A 17,506-nucleotide genomic window follows, 5' to 3' on the forward strand; every position below is an offset into this window, starting at 1 on the left:
AAAAGGGGTGATGAAAGTGTTAAGATTGAGGGTTTTTTGCAATTCATTCCAGCATTAGAGAATGATGGCCAAAGGAAGTGTTCGCTTTAGGAATGACCAGTGAGGCATCTACCAGAGTGCAGCTTATCTTTTTGTTAGGTAAACAGATGTTTGGGAGTTGAGGTAAAGGGGGCATTTGCCTAAGAGTGACTTTCAGGTAACCTGATACCAGTGAGTTGGGGTCCTGTGTGCAGCTGGGGTTTACCAGACAAAAATATTGCAGTGATGAGCATTATCTGGAGCACTGGTGAATGGCAGTGTGATAAACTATGTCTAATTACTTAAAAGAACCTGGAGGACAAAGGTACGCTGTACGTGACTGAAGCTGTGTTGAAAGGTGTTAAGTAAAGAGTTCAGAGTTTACATGTTGTCAACAATCTATGCCAAACCCTTTGTGAACGAATCGTCGTGTGTGGTAACATATGTGGTAAGTCTAAACTACTCCCTCTAGCGGAGACATACCTAGTTACATTAATTTAATTTCAACGGAAGGCAGTCAATGCGTCCAAGGAAAGGCTTGGTCTGCAATCTGTCTGAATAAAATATTCACTTTTAGCACCATAGACATTCAAACACGAATGTGTGTTTGATATACGGATAATCTGTTTTAATGTAAAGACGAGCGCACAATCCAAGGCAGAAAGGGAGCCTTGTTCTTGAATCTGACAGTGGCAAGTGGAACAACCGAAATGGGACTGCAGACTGAGACTACACCAGCATAGAACAAGCATCGACGTAACACATTTCAAGTTTTGGATGAATGCTTTAACTTATGGATATTAACTGTTTGGTTGAGTTCAGACGAAGAAGTGTTTCATGCTGTTCTACTGACACTTCCTGTCAATTTACCAGTTTTTCAGCTGAAAACATGGCTAGATAACTATTTTAAGATTTAACAAATATTGTTAGCGAGCGGCTAGTTGGTTAGCTAGGCTAAGTACACCATTGAAGAGGGTTGGGATTTCAGGCTAAATTTGGACTGAAGCTAATCCAGGCTGGTTACATTGAACAGCTTGTTAGCCATCCACTGCATTTTATGCAACTAGCTAGCAAGCAATTCCGGATGTATGAGGTGACTTATTATAGTGATTGACTGTGTGTTAGGAGAAGTTGCACATCGAAACTTTTGTCGTCTGCCAGCAGAGTTGTGGAAACAATGTTTCACTGACCTCGCTAAATTAGCCGCTGCTTGCTACCAAACGAGACCTCAACCCTGCTATCCTCAACCAGGCAATGGAATTCCAAATGAGTAATTTCGGGTGTTGCCCTCCATAATTTGAAGAGCAGGGGAACCGGTTCTATAAACATAGAACGGCATCTCCCGTACCACTACACATGGGAAAGGACTGAGATTAAAAGGAATCAGATTTGATGTTTTCAAACATGGGGTCGTTGAAAGCGCTGCAAGAATGGTGTCGGATACAATGCGAAAATTACAACGATGTAGACATCAAGAACATGTCCACGTCGTTCCGGGATGGCTTGGCGTTTTGTGCCATAATCCACCGATATAGGCCGGATTTGATGTAAGTATTTTATTTCCAATAAACATATACATTTGTTTTAATAAACGTCTTTAATAATATCTTTCCCAGCCTTACCTTAACAGGGTGATACTACCCTGTCTTCAGAAACAATACATATTTGCATTGACCAATTCAGTATCTAAAGAGTGAGTTCAACACATCAAGGCAAAACCGTAGTTATGACTAGCCTTGAATAACTTTGCAATTCACAAACATCAATAACTAAACAATTTCATCCTTAAAGGTCACATTGGATCAACATCATAGCAACAATAAATCTGAACGGTACCTGGGCACAGGGCAATTATACAGTATAATTAATGCTTGTTCGCTAGTCTAATCCTATCAGGACACTTGAGAACACTGTCTTGGTTGTCAAGTGCTAGGCTAAACTGATCAAGCCTGTGGAATAATTCCGTGGGGGAAATTAGTGCCAGAGCAAGACCACGTTCCGGATTATGTAGCAAGGAGAACTAAATGTGTTCCCATTTTCTCAGACCTGTGGAAAAGGACACCTTTGGAACTCATTGCAATGTCTGCATGCCATACAAGTGAATACAAGGAGGGTCTTTCCTTGATGGTGTCAGTATCCCCTCTTATTGCGTTTTTTGTGTTCAGTCCAAGACTAGGCTTAATCTGTGCCGGCAAACCCGGCCCTTAGTGTCCTGTATCTAATGTGGGTTGACGGTCCTGGCTTTGTCTGTAACAACACCCCCCCCCTTTTCCTGTCTCTCATGCACAATACATAGTTGTTCAAGCGGGCATAGCTGGGTCACAAAGTCGGGATTCAGAGGATTGCAGCGATGGGTTCCAGCGACGTGGAAGGTGGTGAATTGAACTCTGTGTTATTCTAGAGTTTCTATCTGCTGTCACACCGAGATAGCCAGCCCGTCTCCTATCTATATGACAAACAGCCGTAGTACACCGCGCACCTCATCAGGGTGGAACGTTTGTCTAGGAGATCAGTTTCCCATCATGCACCTTGCACTGTCACGCTATTGTGTAAGGGCACGGCTTAACACTGTACTGCAAGCAAATCCTTCAACGTGCGCGAGGGAAAGCCAAGCGTCCGTGACCCGCTGTCATGATCTCATACTGCGGCAGCACTTAGCTCTTCACCTGTCCGGGCACGAGATCACCTGACGCTAGCGTCTTGACCGACGGGCCTGCATGCAAAACCGTCTCCTTGCGCGAGTGAGGCAAAACGGAACCGATCATACTCCAGCGTTGTGCTCTAAGGGGTCAAAGGCTGAAGGTCCATCCTTCCCTCTGTGCTCGGAGGTTTTCGGCGGTACCGGCCTGACGAACTGGCCAGGGGCCTCCTGGCGGCTGTCCTAAGTCTGATCCAGACAGACAGTCTGTCAGGGTAATCCGCAGCAAGGGGCTCCCGCCTGCCAACCTGCATCCAGCTCTCGTGTTACTCCTGCCCATTAGTGCACTGAACGGCGCAGCCATCCACTGCCGCCACAGCCGATCCTCAGAGGGCATCGGAAAACACTGTGCGGCCCTGCTACTGAGCGGTTAGGCGGTATCCACGACAGGTCTCATCTAGCCGACCCCAGCGATGAAATTCAGAAGCGCCCCCGCTTCCGTTTAGCTGTTCCAGAGTTTAGAGCGCTTTGTAGTAATCCGGCTTCCTGTCATGCACAGCCGATACATTTTCTCCTGAATCGGTATGCTTAGACTGTTGGGGGAAAAAGTCATAGGGGAATTGTTATTAAGATATACTGTCAAAAGAGTCAGCTTTTGACCTGGGCCTGGTGTGATTTCAGTGCTCGACTGGTGTCATCATGTTATGTTTTCCATCTGATCTGTTGTTCTCTTTTTCCTGCACACATGACACTAGTGGCATCCTTTATTGTCTTTTTTACGTGTTTCAGTTCCCCTTTCCACAGGCTCATGTGTTCTGTTATTTGTTTTGCCATGGTTTTACCTCAGTGTTGAACTGTTCATTACCTCTGTCTCCAAATGTTCATTACCTCAGTCTCACAGTTCTCTTTACCTCAGTCTTAAACTGTTCATTAGCTCTGTCTCCATTTTCTTTAACTCATTCTTCTCCAGTTTTCTTTACTTTTTACTCCTCATCTCAGTCCTTCACTGTTCAGTCCCTCTGTCTCACAATGTTATTCACCTCATACTCTCACCTGAACCTGACATGTGCTGTCTGCATGCTGTGTTTGTCTCTAACCACGAGTCCATGCCGCCCTGAGCAGTAGCTTGCTGGCATCCGCTCCAGTCAACACCCACAGTATGCTGGGCTTGCTACAGAGGATGGTAGTCTCAGGCAGACACGGGTGGCACTGGCAGTCCCCTTGCCAAAAATAACCTGAGTGATACTCCCCTCGTGAGGGCTGTGGATTAGGTTCGCACTCTGCCTCGTCCGCCCTCGTCGTGTTCTGAGCGGGGCCTTAGCCCGCCCAGCTGTCAGCTTCTCAGAGCACTCCGGAGATGTTACCAAAGGAGGATGAGGTGACTGTCGGACAACTTTGAATCGCTGCAGACTTGGTTGAAAGCATTAGCACTTTACCACCGACAATACGTAATCGGCCGAGACTGGGGGTTTGTGGCTGGGTGTGTCTTAGTGTGAGTGACGTAGCGGTAAATCAGGACGACTAAGCTAAGTGCATTTGCAACCATGGGAGTCAGATTAGAGAGAACAGAGCTACTTTGTGTGGCCGTTCCAGTCCGTGGGCTCAGACTGGCTGTGCTTGGGATGTTTCCCGAGTCCTGACTGGGAACCAACAAGCACGGATCAAAACGGCCCGCGCCAAGCCTGTGGTGTTGATGTTTTTCCTACCTCCTTCATTCACTAGAGCAGACTCGTCGGGGTCCAGAAGAAACCCACCAATGTTCCCGGGACACGTCCCAAGTGGTCACTCGTTCCCTAGGTGGTGCGCCACAACCCCGTGAATGTTAGGAAAGTAGGGCACTAGGTCGGGAATAGGGGGCCAGTTGAGATGCGGACTGGTTTTATAGCAGGATGTCGATTGGGGGAGCCCTGGGTTTTAGTTCCTTGCTCCAGGCCAGTTCAAGCAGTCACCTACTCACTATAAAGTCACTACCCCTGGGTCGGAGCCTTTCATCACAGGCCGTGTCCGCCGTAATGTTCTGTAGACGTGGGCTCGGGCCCACCCCATCTCCCTGAATGTGTACTTTGACGTTAACGGCTGAACAGCGTGTAACTGCCGCGTCACCTCGACCTGGCCGTACGGGGCTTTCAGGCGAGATCGCGGTAGATCCCCCTGGGCTTTTTCGGTCCTACATCATTCTATTTCGCGGGTGTCACCGTGTTTTCCTGAGGCTATTTTTACACCAAGAACTGTCGTCTTCTCGTTCCAGAGACTTTGACTCCCTCTCCAAAGAGAACGTCTACGAAAACAACCGCCTGGTAAGTCCCATGAAAGTGCATCACTATGAACACTCACACTGTAACCCAGAGGCCTATAAATAGCTATTAGTTGTGAATCAGACAGCCAGTGACTTCATGTTGCCAGTTACTGTAATTAGGTCTGAAGTCAGTGGCTGTGTTCAGCCTGGCTGCTCTTGCTTTGTGTTGAGTTATTTGCGTAAAATCCTTTGTGCGGCCCGGCGTGTGCGCCCCGGTCCCTCTGCGCGTTCCTTTAGGAACGGCATCAATTGATATCGTTGTCTACTATTGGTTATTTAAGTGTTAAACCTTTTCCTGTCTGTCTTGCACTACAGAGACATTTTTATTATTCTGACATGAGCCTAATGTATGAATAGAGAGCGAACTAAGCCAAAGAAAAAACACATTTTAAGAGGTTGAAAGGAATACAATATTTATTGCGGAATCTGGTAAAAAAAATGTTTGGAGGGTTTCTGTAGAATGCCAACGGTGTCATATTGACAAATGGAAAGGCACTGACAAACGGTTGTTGGTTTCCGATGGAAAACTCCAATTCGCTGGCTTGTTTACATAGTTTCCACAAGTGTTTCCCTATTCCTGTTTACTGAACAGCAGGCAGGTTATTGTCTTATCCCCATTGTATTGTAACCGGACCGGCTCCTGGGAAAAGACAAACACACTATTAAGGACTTCATTTCCTCTGCTGAGTTTTTCATTAGTACTCCAGTGAGATCGTTATCCAGGCGAACAGTTCAGACGGCAGACTTGAACATTTCATTATGAGCGTATACCGTTGAGATCTTCAGAAGCAGGGGGATCAGTGGCTGCACAAAAATGTTCTCTGTTTGAATGTCTCTCTCTCGCCTCCCTTCCCTGTCTTTCCCTCCCTCCCTCCCTCCCCCCCGTCCCCGCTAGGCGTTTGAGATAGCTGAGTCTGAGCTTGGCATCCCTGCCCTGCTGGACCCGGAGGACATGGTGTCCATGAAAGTGCCTGACAGACTGAGCATCATCACCTACGTCTCCCAGTACTACAACTTCTTCACAAACAAGTCGCACGGTGGGTGGAGCTTTAGGGGGGGGGGCGGCGCAACGCAAAGGCACCGGTACAGTGCCGGGACCGCCTCTGCGAATAGGGCAGATCGGTCACGGCATGTTTGTGGAGCGCGTGTTTGTCGGGGACCACGTACCGGATGACATTTACCGACTTGATACAATACATAACTGGTTTGTGTGTGTGCACCACCCATATTAGCAAACGTACCTAACTTCACGTGTGACGTCGCTCTGTTATAGGCTGCTTAGAACCGGACTTACCTGTACATGTCTGTTCTACAATCCTAAATCCTAGTGGGACTATGGCCCTTTTTACCACAGATCACATTTGTATTTTCATCATTCAGCAGACGCTCTTATCCAGAGACACTTACAGTAAGTGCCTACATGCTAAGATTGCTACGTGAAACAGCCCATTCAATAGAGTAGGTATCAATCTTTTCTAGAAGGGTTTCGGGGAGTGGGGGGGGGGGCTTAGATATGAATGGGATGAAAAAGTTGGGTTTCAGAAAGAGACTCTCCTAGCTTCGACGCTCACCTGTGATTGGCCAGGGAATGCGTTCCCCTTCCAGCTTATGTGCCGTTTAAAACATTCAGGTTGACTAAACAGCATCACAAGAAGCTTAACTGTTTGGTGTGATGTGCATCAGAGAACACCCCTAAACACGGCCAGAACCGCGGACAAAGTGTTATGAAATTGAGAAGTGAGGGAAAAGGGGGGATAGAGAATGAGCCAGTGGACACTGGGGCCTGCGTCGGCAGGAGTTGGCCTCGTAGTTCTCCGTGCCTCGGTGCAGCCAGTGACAATTTCAGGATGTAATAGGCTGTGAACGCGGTGTTAGGAAAATGTCTCTCCAGTTCAGCCGTGTCATGAAGCACCACTCTGAGGTCCGGGCTGAACACGTCTAAGTTCTGCTCATGTTGAGGGGAGCACTGTACCAGCCACCTCTGTAGACCGTGAGCAAAGGCTCAGCAGGTTTACATTAGACTGAATGGGCCTGCTGAGGGTTTTAGCCCAGAAACCTCTAGAAAATGTTTCCTGGACACACACTGTCCTGTAGCCGGTTGAAATGTGCCACTGTGTGATTGGACGCCAACGCTCTGTCACCGTCAGGCCCGTTCAGTCATAATGACATGATTGCGTTTGTAACCGGTCTCAAAAGGTCCTATGGGCGTTTTCAAGTGCCCTGTCGGAAAACTAAGTACCTACGGTAGGAAAATGCAATGGGCCTGATTGTATCGGAAGTCGACTGATGGAAAATCAATGCCTTTGTTTCTCCTGTCTTTCTCTTGTAGCCAATCCCCCTTGCATGAAGAGGCCAAGTGGTACAGGCCACATTGAGCCCGCCCAGAAAAAACCCGTCACCCCTCTGGAGGACAAAGTGGTTGAGCCCAAGGTAACGGCTTAGGTGGTATGGGTGTGAGTGCAGACGTCTTAATCAGCCAGCCGGCTGTGCTAGAGGACTACACCCGTTCAACCCTCCTTTCAAATGGATGCTAATGAATTGGGTCTGTTAAACATAATAGGGAATGTGTTTGCGCTTTTAACTACTCAAAAAGGGGTACTGTAATATTAAACGGAACCGTTCAAGGCACACGGGAAGAGATGCCTGGGTGGATGTTGTGCTGTGGGGTCTACAGTACATGGCCTGTGTTGAAGAGGAGAGTCCCGTCAGTTTGAGAGTGTTGTCGTCTGCGTTAACGCGGTTCGGGAGACGGTCTATTGGACCAGTCCCTGGAGGTTAACCTTGTGGGTTGTAGGCCATCCAATATGTCATCTATGAGACACTGCCAATGTCGCCTGTATCTTAACAAGGTTCTCCTGTTTTTCCTGTGGGAGTGTATAAAGATAGCCTTTGTATCCTGTCTCTTTCCTCCTTCTGCATGCCCTCTCTACGACCTCCTTCCCCTGTCCACCATCACCCCCCCCCCCCCCCCCCCCCCCCGCTATAGACGGAAATCAACTCCTCCTCTCCCTCCTCCTCGTCCTCCTCCTCGTCCTCCTCTCCCTCCTGTCCTCTGATCTCCCCACCATTCTCTGCTCCTGGGCCTAGACAGTAGGAATGGGGGGGTGAAATGGTTAGGTCAGTTTTGAACTTTAACTCCTAATCTCTTGTACATTTAACAAACCCTTACTAAAACAGATTTTGTACCACTTAACGTCACGTGCCAAGTTTTCCAACTTGCTGCTAACCCTCTACTTAACTAACCACTGCCAGTTTCTGACATTACTAATACTAATTTTATACTAGAATATCCTAATGACCTGCTAGTTTGGCACGTGCTACTTTTCCTCTAAATACATATTAGTTTTTATATCAAGCCAATAATGTTTTGCAATGAGTACAAAGATTTGCAATAATGTAGTTAGTTAAGGTGATAAACAGACAAGGTGATTATGAGGATGACAATTGAAATGGAAAGACTGGTTTATCCAGAATGAAATCCTCGATCCTGACTCCGTGTTTGATCTCCCCTCAACCCAACCCAACCCCCCCCCCCCTCCCTCCCTCCCATCCTCTCCATCTCCCCCCGTGGCCCACACCCCTCCCTGTGCGATTCTCCCCCCGCCCGTCCGGACCGGCCTGCCGCGGCCATGCTAGCTGAGTCTTTTTGGTCAGGCGGACGCGGACGGAGAGGGACAGGCGGGCACGAGGAGTAGCACCCTGAGCAGCACGTGCGCAGCGTGCCAGAGACACGTCCACCTGGTGCAGAGGTTCCTGGTTGACGGTAGGCTGTACCACCGCAACTGTTTCAGGTAAACCACCCAATGAGTCTATATACCACAGATTTAGGTTGGCAACACAGTTTATACTATATATATATATATATATATATATATATATATAGTATAAATAAATATAGATTTAAGATAAATAAAACATACAGAATTATTATGTATGATATTACGAGCACTGCCACCACAACAGATTTGGGTTATACAGGTTTATACAGTGTGTGTATATGTATGATATTTCAAGTTCTAAAACCACAACTGCTTCAGTTAAAAACAACAGGCCTAGTGATGGTTTCTGAGCTGTACAACTACCACAGGATATCAGACTGGCTCGCAGGACTGCCTCGCTCAGGGTCGCTCAAACAGCATGTGGCATTGAATTTGTTGACCCACATCGCCTGGGTTGGAATAAATTCGCCTTTGGTTTTCATCCTATTTCTGCTTGTGTTTTGTCAGTAGATGTACCTTGGTGGTGTTTCAGTGCCTGCTGTTTGCTGTGCTAAGAGTTGCCTGCCTTCCCCATGTCTCTCACAGGTGCAGGGAGTGTAGCAGCACTCTGTTGCCTGGATCCTACAAACCAGGAAGTGAGGTCGGTTCCCTGGTCTGCACGCACCATTTCGCCAGGTCTGCCTTAGCTAGTCAGAACGGCCGTCCAGACCTCAGTAAGCAACCTTCATCTGTCAGGATTGGTCGACCCACTCCCCCTCGATCTCCTCCACCTGGTCGGGACCAGGAAGCAGAGGCCCTGCCCCCGCGAGAGGCCCTGCCCCCGCGAGAGGCCCTGCCCCCGCGAGAGGCCCTGCCCCCGCGAGAGGCCCTGCCCCCGCGAGAGGCCCTGCCCCCGCGAGAGGCCCCAGCCCAAGGGGCCATCAACAATGATTACTCAACCCACACCAATGACTCTGACTCAACACGGTGTCTTACCTCCACGACAAAAGCAAATTCTTTGGAAGCAGAGAAAGAGAGGGATGAAAGAGAGGTCAAGCCTCCACCTTCAGCCTCCGCCCCTCCCAATCCTTTTGATGACAGTGAGGAAGAGGCAGAGGAGGGAAAGGGGGTGAAGACTCGGACACCAGTCAAAGAAGCAGCCAATGGACTCCTCCCTCCTATGCCTGTCAGTCGACCAGGAATAGTGGACAACAGGCCAATCCCGGCCCCTCGCCGTGTGTCGCATCCCTCCCCTCCTCCTCGCCCCACCCCTAGGGCCCGCCCACTGCAGGTTGACAACCTGGTGGTCAATGGTGAGTGTTTGGATTCCGGCATGGAGCTTCGGGGCATCCTTTCTGCTTTTGTCTTTTTCTCCAGCTGCGGGGGCCCCAAAGTGAATGTAACCTCTTACTTTGATTGGCAGGTGATGTTGCTGAACACCCGAGGTCTCTTCCTGTCGCCCCCCGACCTCGGGAAAGATCCAACTCTCCAGGAAGGTGTGGTATACCAATGCTGTTGTTGGGAAAACGTCATTGCTTCGTCTGTCACAGTCTTTGTCCTGCAGGATGTCTGTTTGTGTGTTTGTGTCTGTACGTCAGGGTACATTTTTGGTTTTCACTCTCTTCCCCGTCTGGGTTCTTGTCCCCATTCATCCTGTCTCAGCACCAGCCTATCCAGTGACGTCCCAAAACCACCCAACCCGCCCTGGCTGGCCCTTGTCCAATCCCAAGAGCCCAAGAAGAAACCTGCTCCTCCCCCTCCCCCTGGAGGGGCCACACCCCCCCGCACTGGTTCGCTAGCTTCCCTGAAAGCGGAGGGCTCTCCGGCTACACCCCCTGTGGTGCCTGCCAATCCCTTCGACGACGGCGACGAAGCGGAGGAAGAGGCGGGGCCAGGGCAGGGGTCGGTTGCAGGTTTGGTTCCGCCCACTTTGGTGGTGAGCCATCCCTGGTACAACATCTCCCAGGCTGCGGACGCTTCCCCCGGACCAGACACCCCACCCAGTGGCTGTAGCTCCACCCGCTCCGCAAGCCCTGGGGGGTCCAAGGGCAAGAAACGCCCAGCGCCACCGAAACCCGTCCCAAAGTCCCCCAGGTCCAACTCAGGTCAGTGGCCCACTGAAACCACAGATTAGCCCTGGTATAGAAGAATGTGAAAATGTAACTTGTCTGACAGAAATGCAGACTGTGTGTGTGTACCCATGGATGTTCACAATGTTTCTCTCACCCGTTTCTTTCCACAATCCACTTTTTCCCCTCCATTTCAATCCTCTTCTCCCCCATCCCTCCTTTTTCTGGTGGTTGATATATTGCTTTGTCTCTCTAGCCCTTCCTCACTCCCAGCCCTCCTCTTCCTCTCCCTCACCAGCTATTAGTATAGAGAGCCTATCCTCTGCCTCCGACCATAGCTCCTCCCATCCGGCTTCCCTGGGGGGCGGGGCCAGCTGCGACCAGGACAACCCTGTCACTAAGAGCGTATCGGAGCCCTCCATCTGCGGGCCCTGTGGTGACCCCGCCCCCTCACCGTCCACCTCAGCTGACCACCTATCCCAGGGCCTCTCCCCGCCCCCCCTGTCGGCCAATACCAGCTCGGCCCCGGCCACTCCGCAGGTCAACCGGAGCGCTAGGCCCCCGCCCCCGAGGCCCCCGGTCACACCCAGCCCACTGGCGTCCTCTACCACTGTCCCCGTTCCACCCCCCAAGGTGAGGGTTCTTGACCTCTGGCCTTTCTCTGCGCAAAAAATGCCCGCCAGGAACCAGTACCTCACATGACCGTGTCGGTCTCTCTTCGTACAGCGGACGTGTAAGGAGAATCCCTTCAACAGGAAAGCGTCGCCGTCCCCAGGGGCCACTCCTAAAAGCCGGCCCCCTCGAGGCCCTCGGCCAGCCCGGCCCCCTGCCCCCGGCCATGGCTTCCCCCTCATCAAACGCAAGGTGGGGCATGGATGGGTTTGAATGTGACGCCAACAGCCTTTCTACTGAAACTACTGCACCAACACCCGGAGCAACCTGCCATGTGCTTTCTGTAACCCCAGGTGCAGTCGGACCAGTTCATCCCCGTGGAGGACATCCACGGAGAGATGACCGACTTGGAGAGAAGGCTGGACGAGCTGGAGCAGCGAGGGGTGGAGCTGGAGAGGAAACTCCGAGACAACCCCAGCGGTAAATAACCCACCGGTGTGCGCTCTCCTGGCTGTCATGTGCCCGCCGCTGGAGAGGTGGCTGGGGACGACCGATCTAATGCTGCCCTGGAGCTTTTCTCCACGACCCCAGTTCAGCACATGTGGTTTCCATAAGGTGGTATTATATTGTCGTGGTGTTGTTTCTATGCTGTCGTAGGTGAGGAGGAGGAGACTCTGCTCATAGACTGGTTCACTCTGATCCATGAAAAACACCTCCTGGTTCGCCGCGAGGCAGAACTGGTCTACACGTATGTACGACGGCTTCACTGGAGCCTGTGCTCTCGGGTCCATTTCGCTACAGTCTTTTGAAGGTCCCTCGTAATTTTTTTATAAGATTTTTTTTTTCTTCTCTCACTGCAGGGCCAAACAGCAGAACCTGGAGGAAAGGCAGGCAGATGTGGAGTATGAACTGAGGTGCTTACTTAACAAGCCAGGTATGTGACCTCACGTCCTGTTTGGGAATTACATCATAGAGCCCTGATCTATGAACCTCCCTTTGAGGCTTGGTTACTAATGACCTTGTTCCATTTCCTGTTTCCTTCCTATTATGGTGCTGAATTCATGAAAATGGAATTGCTATTAAGAAATGTTGTGCATTTCTCTTCCTCTTGTAGAGAAAGACTGGAGTGAGGAGGACAAGGGCAGGGAACAGGAGCTGATGAAGGAGTTGGTCACCGTCATCGAACAGCGGAACCAAATCATCAACAGCATGGATCAGGACAGGCAGAGGTAAATAATCACCTGTCCGAAACATTCAAGGTCTTCAACCTGTAGTGTCTAGCAAGAGTGTGTCAGGCTTTCATCAGTCTGAAGTTTCCCGTAACTACTGGCAGTTTCCCGTAGCTACCGATTGACCTGGAGATCCCTCATCAACTGTATGAGCTAATTCAGATAAATATAGGCTAGTACCCTGTATCTGGATGGTGTGAAATAGATGATTGTCAGTTGGTGACCTCACTCTGCTTCTCCAATAGGGAAGAGGAAGAGGATATGCTGGTGGCGACCATGTTGAAGAAAAAAGGTAAGGACTACACTACAGTGTGATATTTAGTTAGAGCCTCCCCTTTAACCACGTCCTTCCCTATCCTAACCATTCGAGCGTGTTGCCCCCCCCCCCCCCCCGCCAGATTTCCAGAAGGAGTCAGCAGCAGAGGGCGAACAGCAGCCACAGCAGAAGAAGAAAGAAAAGAAGTTCAAGCCCATGAAAGTTCTCAAGAGGTTGAGTGTGAACCAAGGCAAGGGCGGGAGCCCCCACAAGGACAAGCCGGAGAAGGACAAGAGCTGAGCGAGGTTCGGAGAAACCCGGTGTCCGTGCCGCCCTTCACCGAGGGACACACTGGGCTAAACCGCTGAGGTGACGATGGAGAAGAGAGGGGAAAAAAAGAAGTCGGTCGCGGGAGAGAGAAAATAAACCAACCCCCAGGCGTCACCGCTGTGTTAAGGCTGTAAGCTGTAATACCCTGCCCCTCTGCTTCTACTGTAGCGGGCCGTTCTGGTCCATCCTCTGCCCTTCACACTCCGATGTGTCCTGGACTGGTTTCACTTGCCTTTGCGTGAACGTCTGAAGTGGGAAACCGCTCAAGTGCTTTAAGATGAAGGGGATTGGAGATCTCAAAGACTGAGTTCAGGCACAGGTGTTTTGACTGTAACATGCTTCTGTCCCCTTTAAACCGTTCCCGTTTGCACATTGTACGACCAGGCCTTTTTAAATGGGGTTTTGACAAAGATGTAAGTGTGAGAACACTCCCTGGATTTCAGAACGTTTGACGTTCAAGGTATTCTTTTAATTCCTAATGGGTGTTGCGTACTATGGCTGTTTACATAGGCAGTCCTATTCTCATCACATCCATTTTCAGAACTGGGCTTAGTGGTCAAAAGATTAATGAAAAATGGAGGTCTGAATTGGGCTGCCTCTGTAAACTTAACCTTAAAGTTGTACTTCTCAGAGTTGGAGTTGTCTGGTTTGAGTCTGTGGTACTTCTGGAATATTCTCTTTTTAAACGGTTGTCGGTAGTAAATACTGTACATGTTATGATGACGGAGCATTTAAAATGCAAATACTTACAATAGCTTGTGGTGAGGGGATGTTTTTTTTTCATAAACTAGCTACATACCATGTTTTCCCATATCAATGACCATTGGACTGTACACATTATATCAGACCATGTTGAGGATCGGATAATCATGGTCTGACAGTAAGAGGAGAGAGACTGAAAATATTAATATTGATTGAATGTAAGGACTTTTACAGCACTATATATTTGGCTCACAGTGTTGTATGATGATATAGGTATGTGACAGGATGTATATCCGAAACAAGTGTTTGCTACAAATGCAATGAGGAAATTTGAAACGGTAGCTTTTAACGGTGTACCTAATATTAGTATGTACCAGTTGATAACAGTTAAAGGGGAGCCGGCAAAATATGCAATTATTTTAATTTATATATTTTACGATGCCTTTGTTGTGCTCTGTTAACGCTGTCTAAATCCTTTGAGTTTTGCCTTACAACTTTGAATCGATTTTGAAGTCGAAACTGACAACTGTATGTTAAGTGCCATTATTTAAATGTATTTGTGAATAAGTGTCATCCTAAGTTAAACTGAATGTCTTGTTGTAGTCTGTCTGTGTATAATCTAGTTTAGATTTTATGTTCTGACTCCCATGATCTTGTCTTCCATTCAGAATGGGTGCTTATCTGTCAGTTTGTGCATTCTCTTAGTGTTTCCTTATCTGTCTCTGTGTTTGTGCCTCTTCCTATTTGACTCGAACCAAGGGCTTCTGTATAGCTATGTTAGAACACTGTTTTTAAGAAAAAGCAGGATTGCATAGAAATATGGAAGACTAAGAAATAAAACAAATTAATGCATCAAAAAAAGTCTACATTTAATACACATAGTTTTTTTCAATTTGACATTTCTGAATCTGTATCTTCCTAGCAACAATGATACTACGCCATTGTTTGAAACACCACAGAAGAAGACTTGTATCGAAGTTAGAAGCCAGAAGAGTGGACCATTTAGCTGAGTCAGGGTAGACAGCGTTCCTTTCCTGTCACTCAGTCTTGGGCACGATCTGATCTGACATCAGCGCAGTCCTCAGCTCTGCACTGCGGCCTTTGTCGATCATCTCCAGCTCACGGATTTTCTGAAGTCAAGGTGATACAGGAGACCGTTAAAAAAATGTTTGAGGGAGTGAAAATGTCCTGGTGTTTTTGGTTGGAGATTCTCCCTAAGACAAAGGTGTGATGTCATGTATGGGACAAAACTCACCTGTGATATTTCTGTGTTGATGATGTTCTGGTACTGCTGCCGTTTCCCCAGGGCAGTCACTTCCTGCAGAAACTCCCTCCTCTCCTCAATCTCGTCCAGAACTAGGAAAGGAAAATAGTCCTGTGAAAGCTTGCGATCACTGTTATTCAAACCAAGGAGAAACACCTCGATCTACCCTACTTGATGACACCCTGTGTTGGGATGGGATTGGACTGGGGTGGGGTGTATTTGCTTTCGGGGAGATCATAGAGTCCTATGGAACTGAACTGTGTTGATTAAAGAGGAAGGAGATGGTGAGCCAGAGAAGTGGACAACATGTTCCCCTCATGGTCAGACAGCATTAGCTCTCCCCCCCACTGTGGTAAACCTCACCCTCCTGGAAGCGTTCCCTCTCCTCCGGGCCCTTGTCCAGGGGAATGTTCCTGGGTCGGCTGGGTCTGGGCTCCTCCTGCCCTGTAGCCAGAATGTTCTGGAGCCTCCTCTTCTCCTTCTCTAGATCTCCTGGAGTAGAAATAATTGGGGCGATAAACGTTAAGGTATCTAGTACAGAAATGTGTGCCCTAACGCACGTCTACTCCTTTCCATTTTTCCCAGCAGTTGGCTGGAGAGAGGGAAGAGATGGTAGGGAATTATTGGTAAAAGTTTAAGCGAGGAGTAAGAGAGCTTGGTGGTACAGATGTAGCCTGGTGACCTGTTATCAGTGGTGTGGTTGAGGTGTATCAAGAATTCCAAGCATCTCTGACAATGCAAAGGTTGAATCACTTAAGTAGAACACACATACGAGTAGCACTGGGGCGGAACCTTTCTCTGGTGTAGCTGTCCCCAGAACTACAGTTGTCAGCGGTACGCCTCAGGGACTTGGATGGGGTTCGGCTTGTTCGGTCTTTGACAATTTTCGGTCTGGGCAGTGATGGAGGAGCAGATGATGTTGGGTTACAAGTCAGAGGCAGAGATGCTCCCTCTGTTGGAAAAGCAGTTATGTTATCTCAACAGTATAATGTCCCATTATCTAACCTTGGTTGACAATAGTATTTCAGAATGTTACATAGTAACTTAACGTAAAATTACAGTAGACTTCAAAGTGGAGTTACCGGGGATGAGAAAAAGTTGAATGTGTTACTTACTTTTCAGTTTGTCATTGATCTGTCTTTGCTGGAAGTTTGTAAGTCTCGACTCTTGCATCATCACTGTGAAACGAAAGCGTGTTTCTGTGGGTCTTTGCAATACAGAAATGTTACGAGACAGACATACATACACGGCACAAAAATAGTAAACCCACATTTCAGTATTTCATGAGTCTCCTTGCTGTACATGGTTTCTTTAGGACAGTTCCCCAGACCCCCGCCAGCTTGGCTACGTAAAGATGTCTCCATCTGCAACGAAGACAGAAGTTTTCAATTAAATCCGACAGCAGACCGCGAAAGGCAGCTTTAAATTCAGCTAATGAACTGTAAATATTTATTAAGACACAATTTCCCAATGTTGTATCTCAACATGGATTTATATCTGTCTCGACTTTCTTGAATCTCATCGTTGGATAAAGACGGCAGTGTTTCTTTCCGATACACAATTGACAGCTGGCCGGTTGCCATAGCAACCTCCGGTCTCAAAGCCACGTGATTATACGCTAGAATGGCATGCAATACAACTTTAGCACACTAGAGAGAGGCAAAACTGCAAAGATTATTTAAATGCGCTGTAGAGTGAACTACAGTAACTAACATGTAATGTGGTTATTGTTAGGTAACAGCACATGGAAGTTTGAACTTTATATATATTAAATATTTAATATATATTTGACATATATATGGCTGATGATTTATCAATGAAACGTGTGTATCAAATTGTACCTTTATAGACTAAATAACTTACACCTCGCCCTGAATGCTCCTCAATGCTTAAACATTATTACATTTCCTAGCTGAACTGTGTCGCGAGAGGGGGGGGGGGGGGTGTATAAGTCCAAGGGCAAAGTAGCTTACTGACTGTGGCAACTATTGGCCTTCTCACTGGCCTTTACCTCCCTACATCCCTCTCTCCCTACATCCACCCCTGCCTCCCTCTTTCCCTCCTCCCCTTCACTTCACCCATATTCAATGGCTCTCTTTGTTTAACTAACATGCAGCCCCAGCCGATTAAACGCAGGGAATTAGCAGTCAATTTTAGCTTGCTACACACACAAACAGAAATTAAACTGCTTAGGGGAAGGGCTCGTGTTGTTAGGACAGTGATCTTGTTGTTGTCGCAATGACTGTAGGCCTATACAGCAGGGTTGTTTATCTTGTCCTGTTGTCCTTGTTATGATTTTACCTAATATAAAGAGTCATATTGCATTCTCTTAAAATTAGCATTGGATTTCAATAGATGACAGAGTTGTTTCTTTATAAATAAACTGATTTAATA

General features: G+C 48.2%; 2 protein-coding genes across 4 annotated transcripts in view; one reads left to right on the forward strand and one right to left on the reverse strand.

Moving 5' to 3' along the window:
* Positions 1–13,927, forward strand: part of micall1a (MICAL-like 1a) — a 20,788-nt gene extending 6,861 nt beyond the window's left edge. The window contains exons 1-16 of one of the 3 annotated variants that reach the window (XM_034294292.1): positions 503–1,565; positions 4,905–4,953; positions 5,848–5,989; positions 7,282–7,382; positions 8,589–8,743; positions 9,257–9,963; positions 10,074–10,146; positions 10,313–10,755; positions 11,018–11,352; positions 11,446–11,583; positions 11,685–11,811; positions 11,989–12,079; positions 12,192–12,265; positions 12,446–12,560; positions 12,806–12,852; positions 12,959–13,927. In XM_034294292.1, coding sequence (XP_034150183.1) covers positions 1,411–1,565; positions 4,905–4,953; positions 5,848–5,989; positions 7,282–7,382; positions 8,589–8,743; positions 9,257–9,963; positions 10,074–10,146; positions 10,313–10,755; positions 11,018–11,352; positions 11,446–11,583; positions 11,685–11,811; positions 11,989–12,079; positions 12,192–12,265; positions 12,446–12,560; positions 12,806–12,852; positions 12,959–13,116 — 2,910 coding nt within the window. In that variant the 5' untranslated portion in view covers positions 503–1,410 and the 3' untranslated portion in view covers positions 13,117–13,927. Of the gene's footprint in view, positions 1–502; positions 1,566–4,904; positions 4,954–5,847; positions 5,990–7,281; positions 7,383–8,588; positions 8,744–9,256; positions 9,964–10,073; positions 10,147–10,312; positions 10,756–10,975; positions 11,353–11,445; positions 11,584–11,684; positions 11,812–11,988; positions 12,080–12,191; positions 12,266–12,445; positions 12,561–12,805; positions 12,853–12,958 lie in introns of those variants that run through there. The other 2 variants (XM_029122529.2, XM_034294293.1) reach the window with 2 other exon arrangements.
* A 921-nt stretch (positions 13,928–14,848) lies between these two features.
* Positions 14,849–16,661, reverse strand: c9h22orf23 (chromosome 9 C22orf23 homolog). The gene is made up of 6 exons (XM_010872854.3): positions 16,383–16,661; positions 16,228–16,290; positions 15,885–16,064; positions 15,476–15,604; positions 15,104–15,204; positions 14,849–14,978 (listed from the first exon to the last, which is right to left on the reverse strand). The coding sequence occupies exons 1-6, from the start codon at positions 16,474–16,476 to the stop codon at positions 14,886–14,888; spliced, it is 660 nt and encodes a 219-aa protein (XP_010871156.1). The 5' UTR covers positions 16,477–16,661; the 3' UTR covers positions 14,849–14,885.
* Between the last annotated feature and the right edge of the window lie 845 nt (positions 16,662–17,506).

Source organism: Esox lucius, chromosome 9 (assembly GCF_011004845.1).
Source record: "Esox lucius isolate fEsoLuc1 chromosome 9, fEsoLuc1.pri, whole genome shotgun sequence".
In the NCBI taxonomy this organism is placed as follows: domain Eukaryota; kingdom Metazoa; phylum Chordata; class Actinopteri; order Esociformes; family Esocidae; genus Esox; species Esox lucius.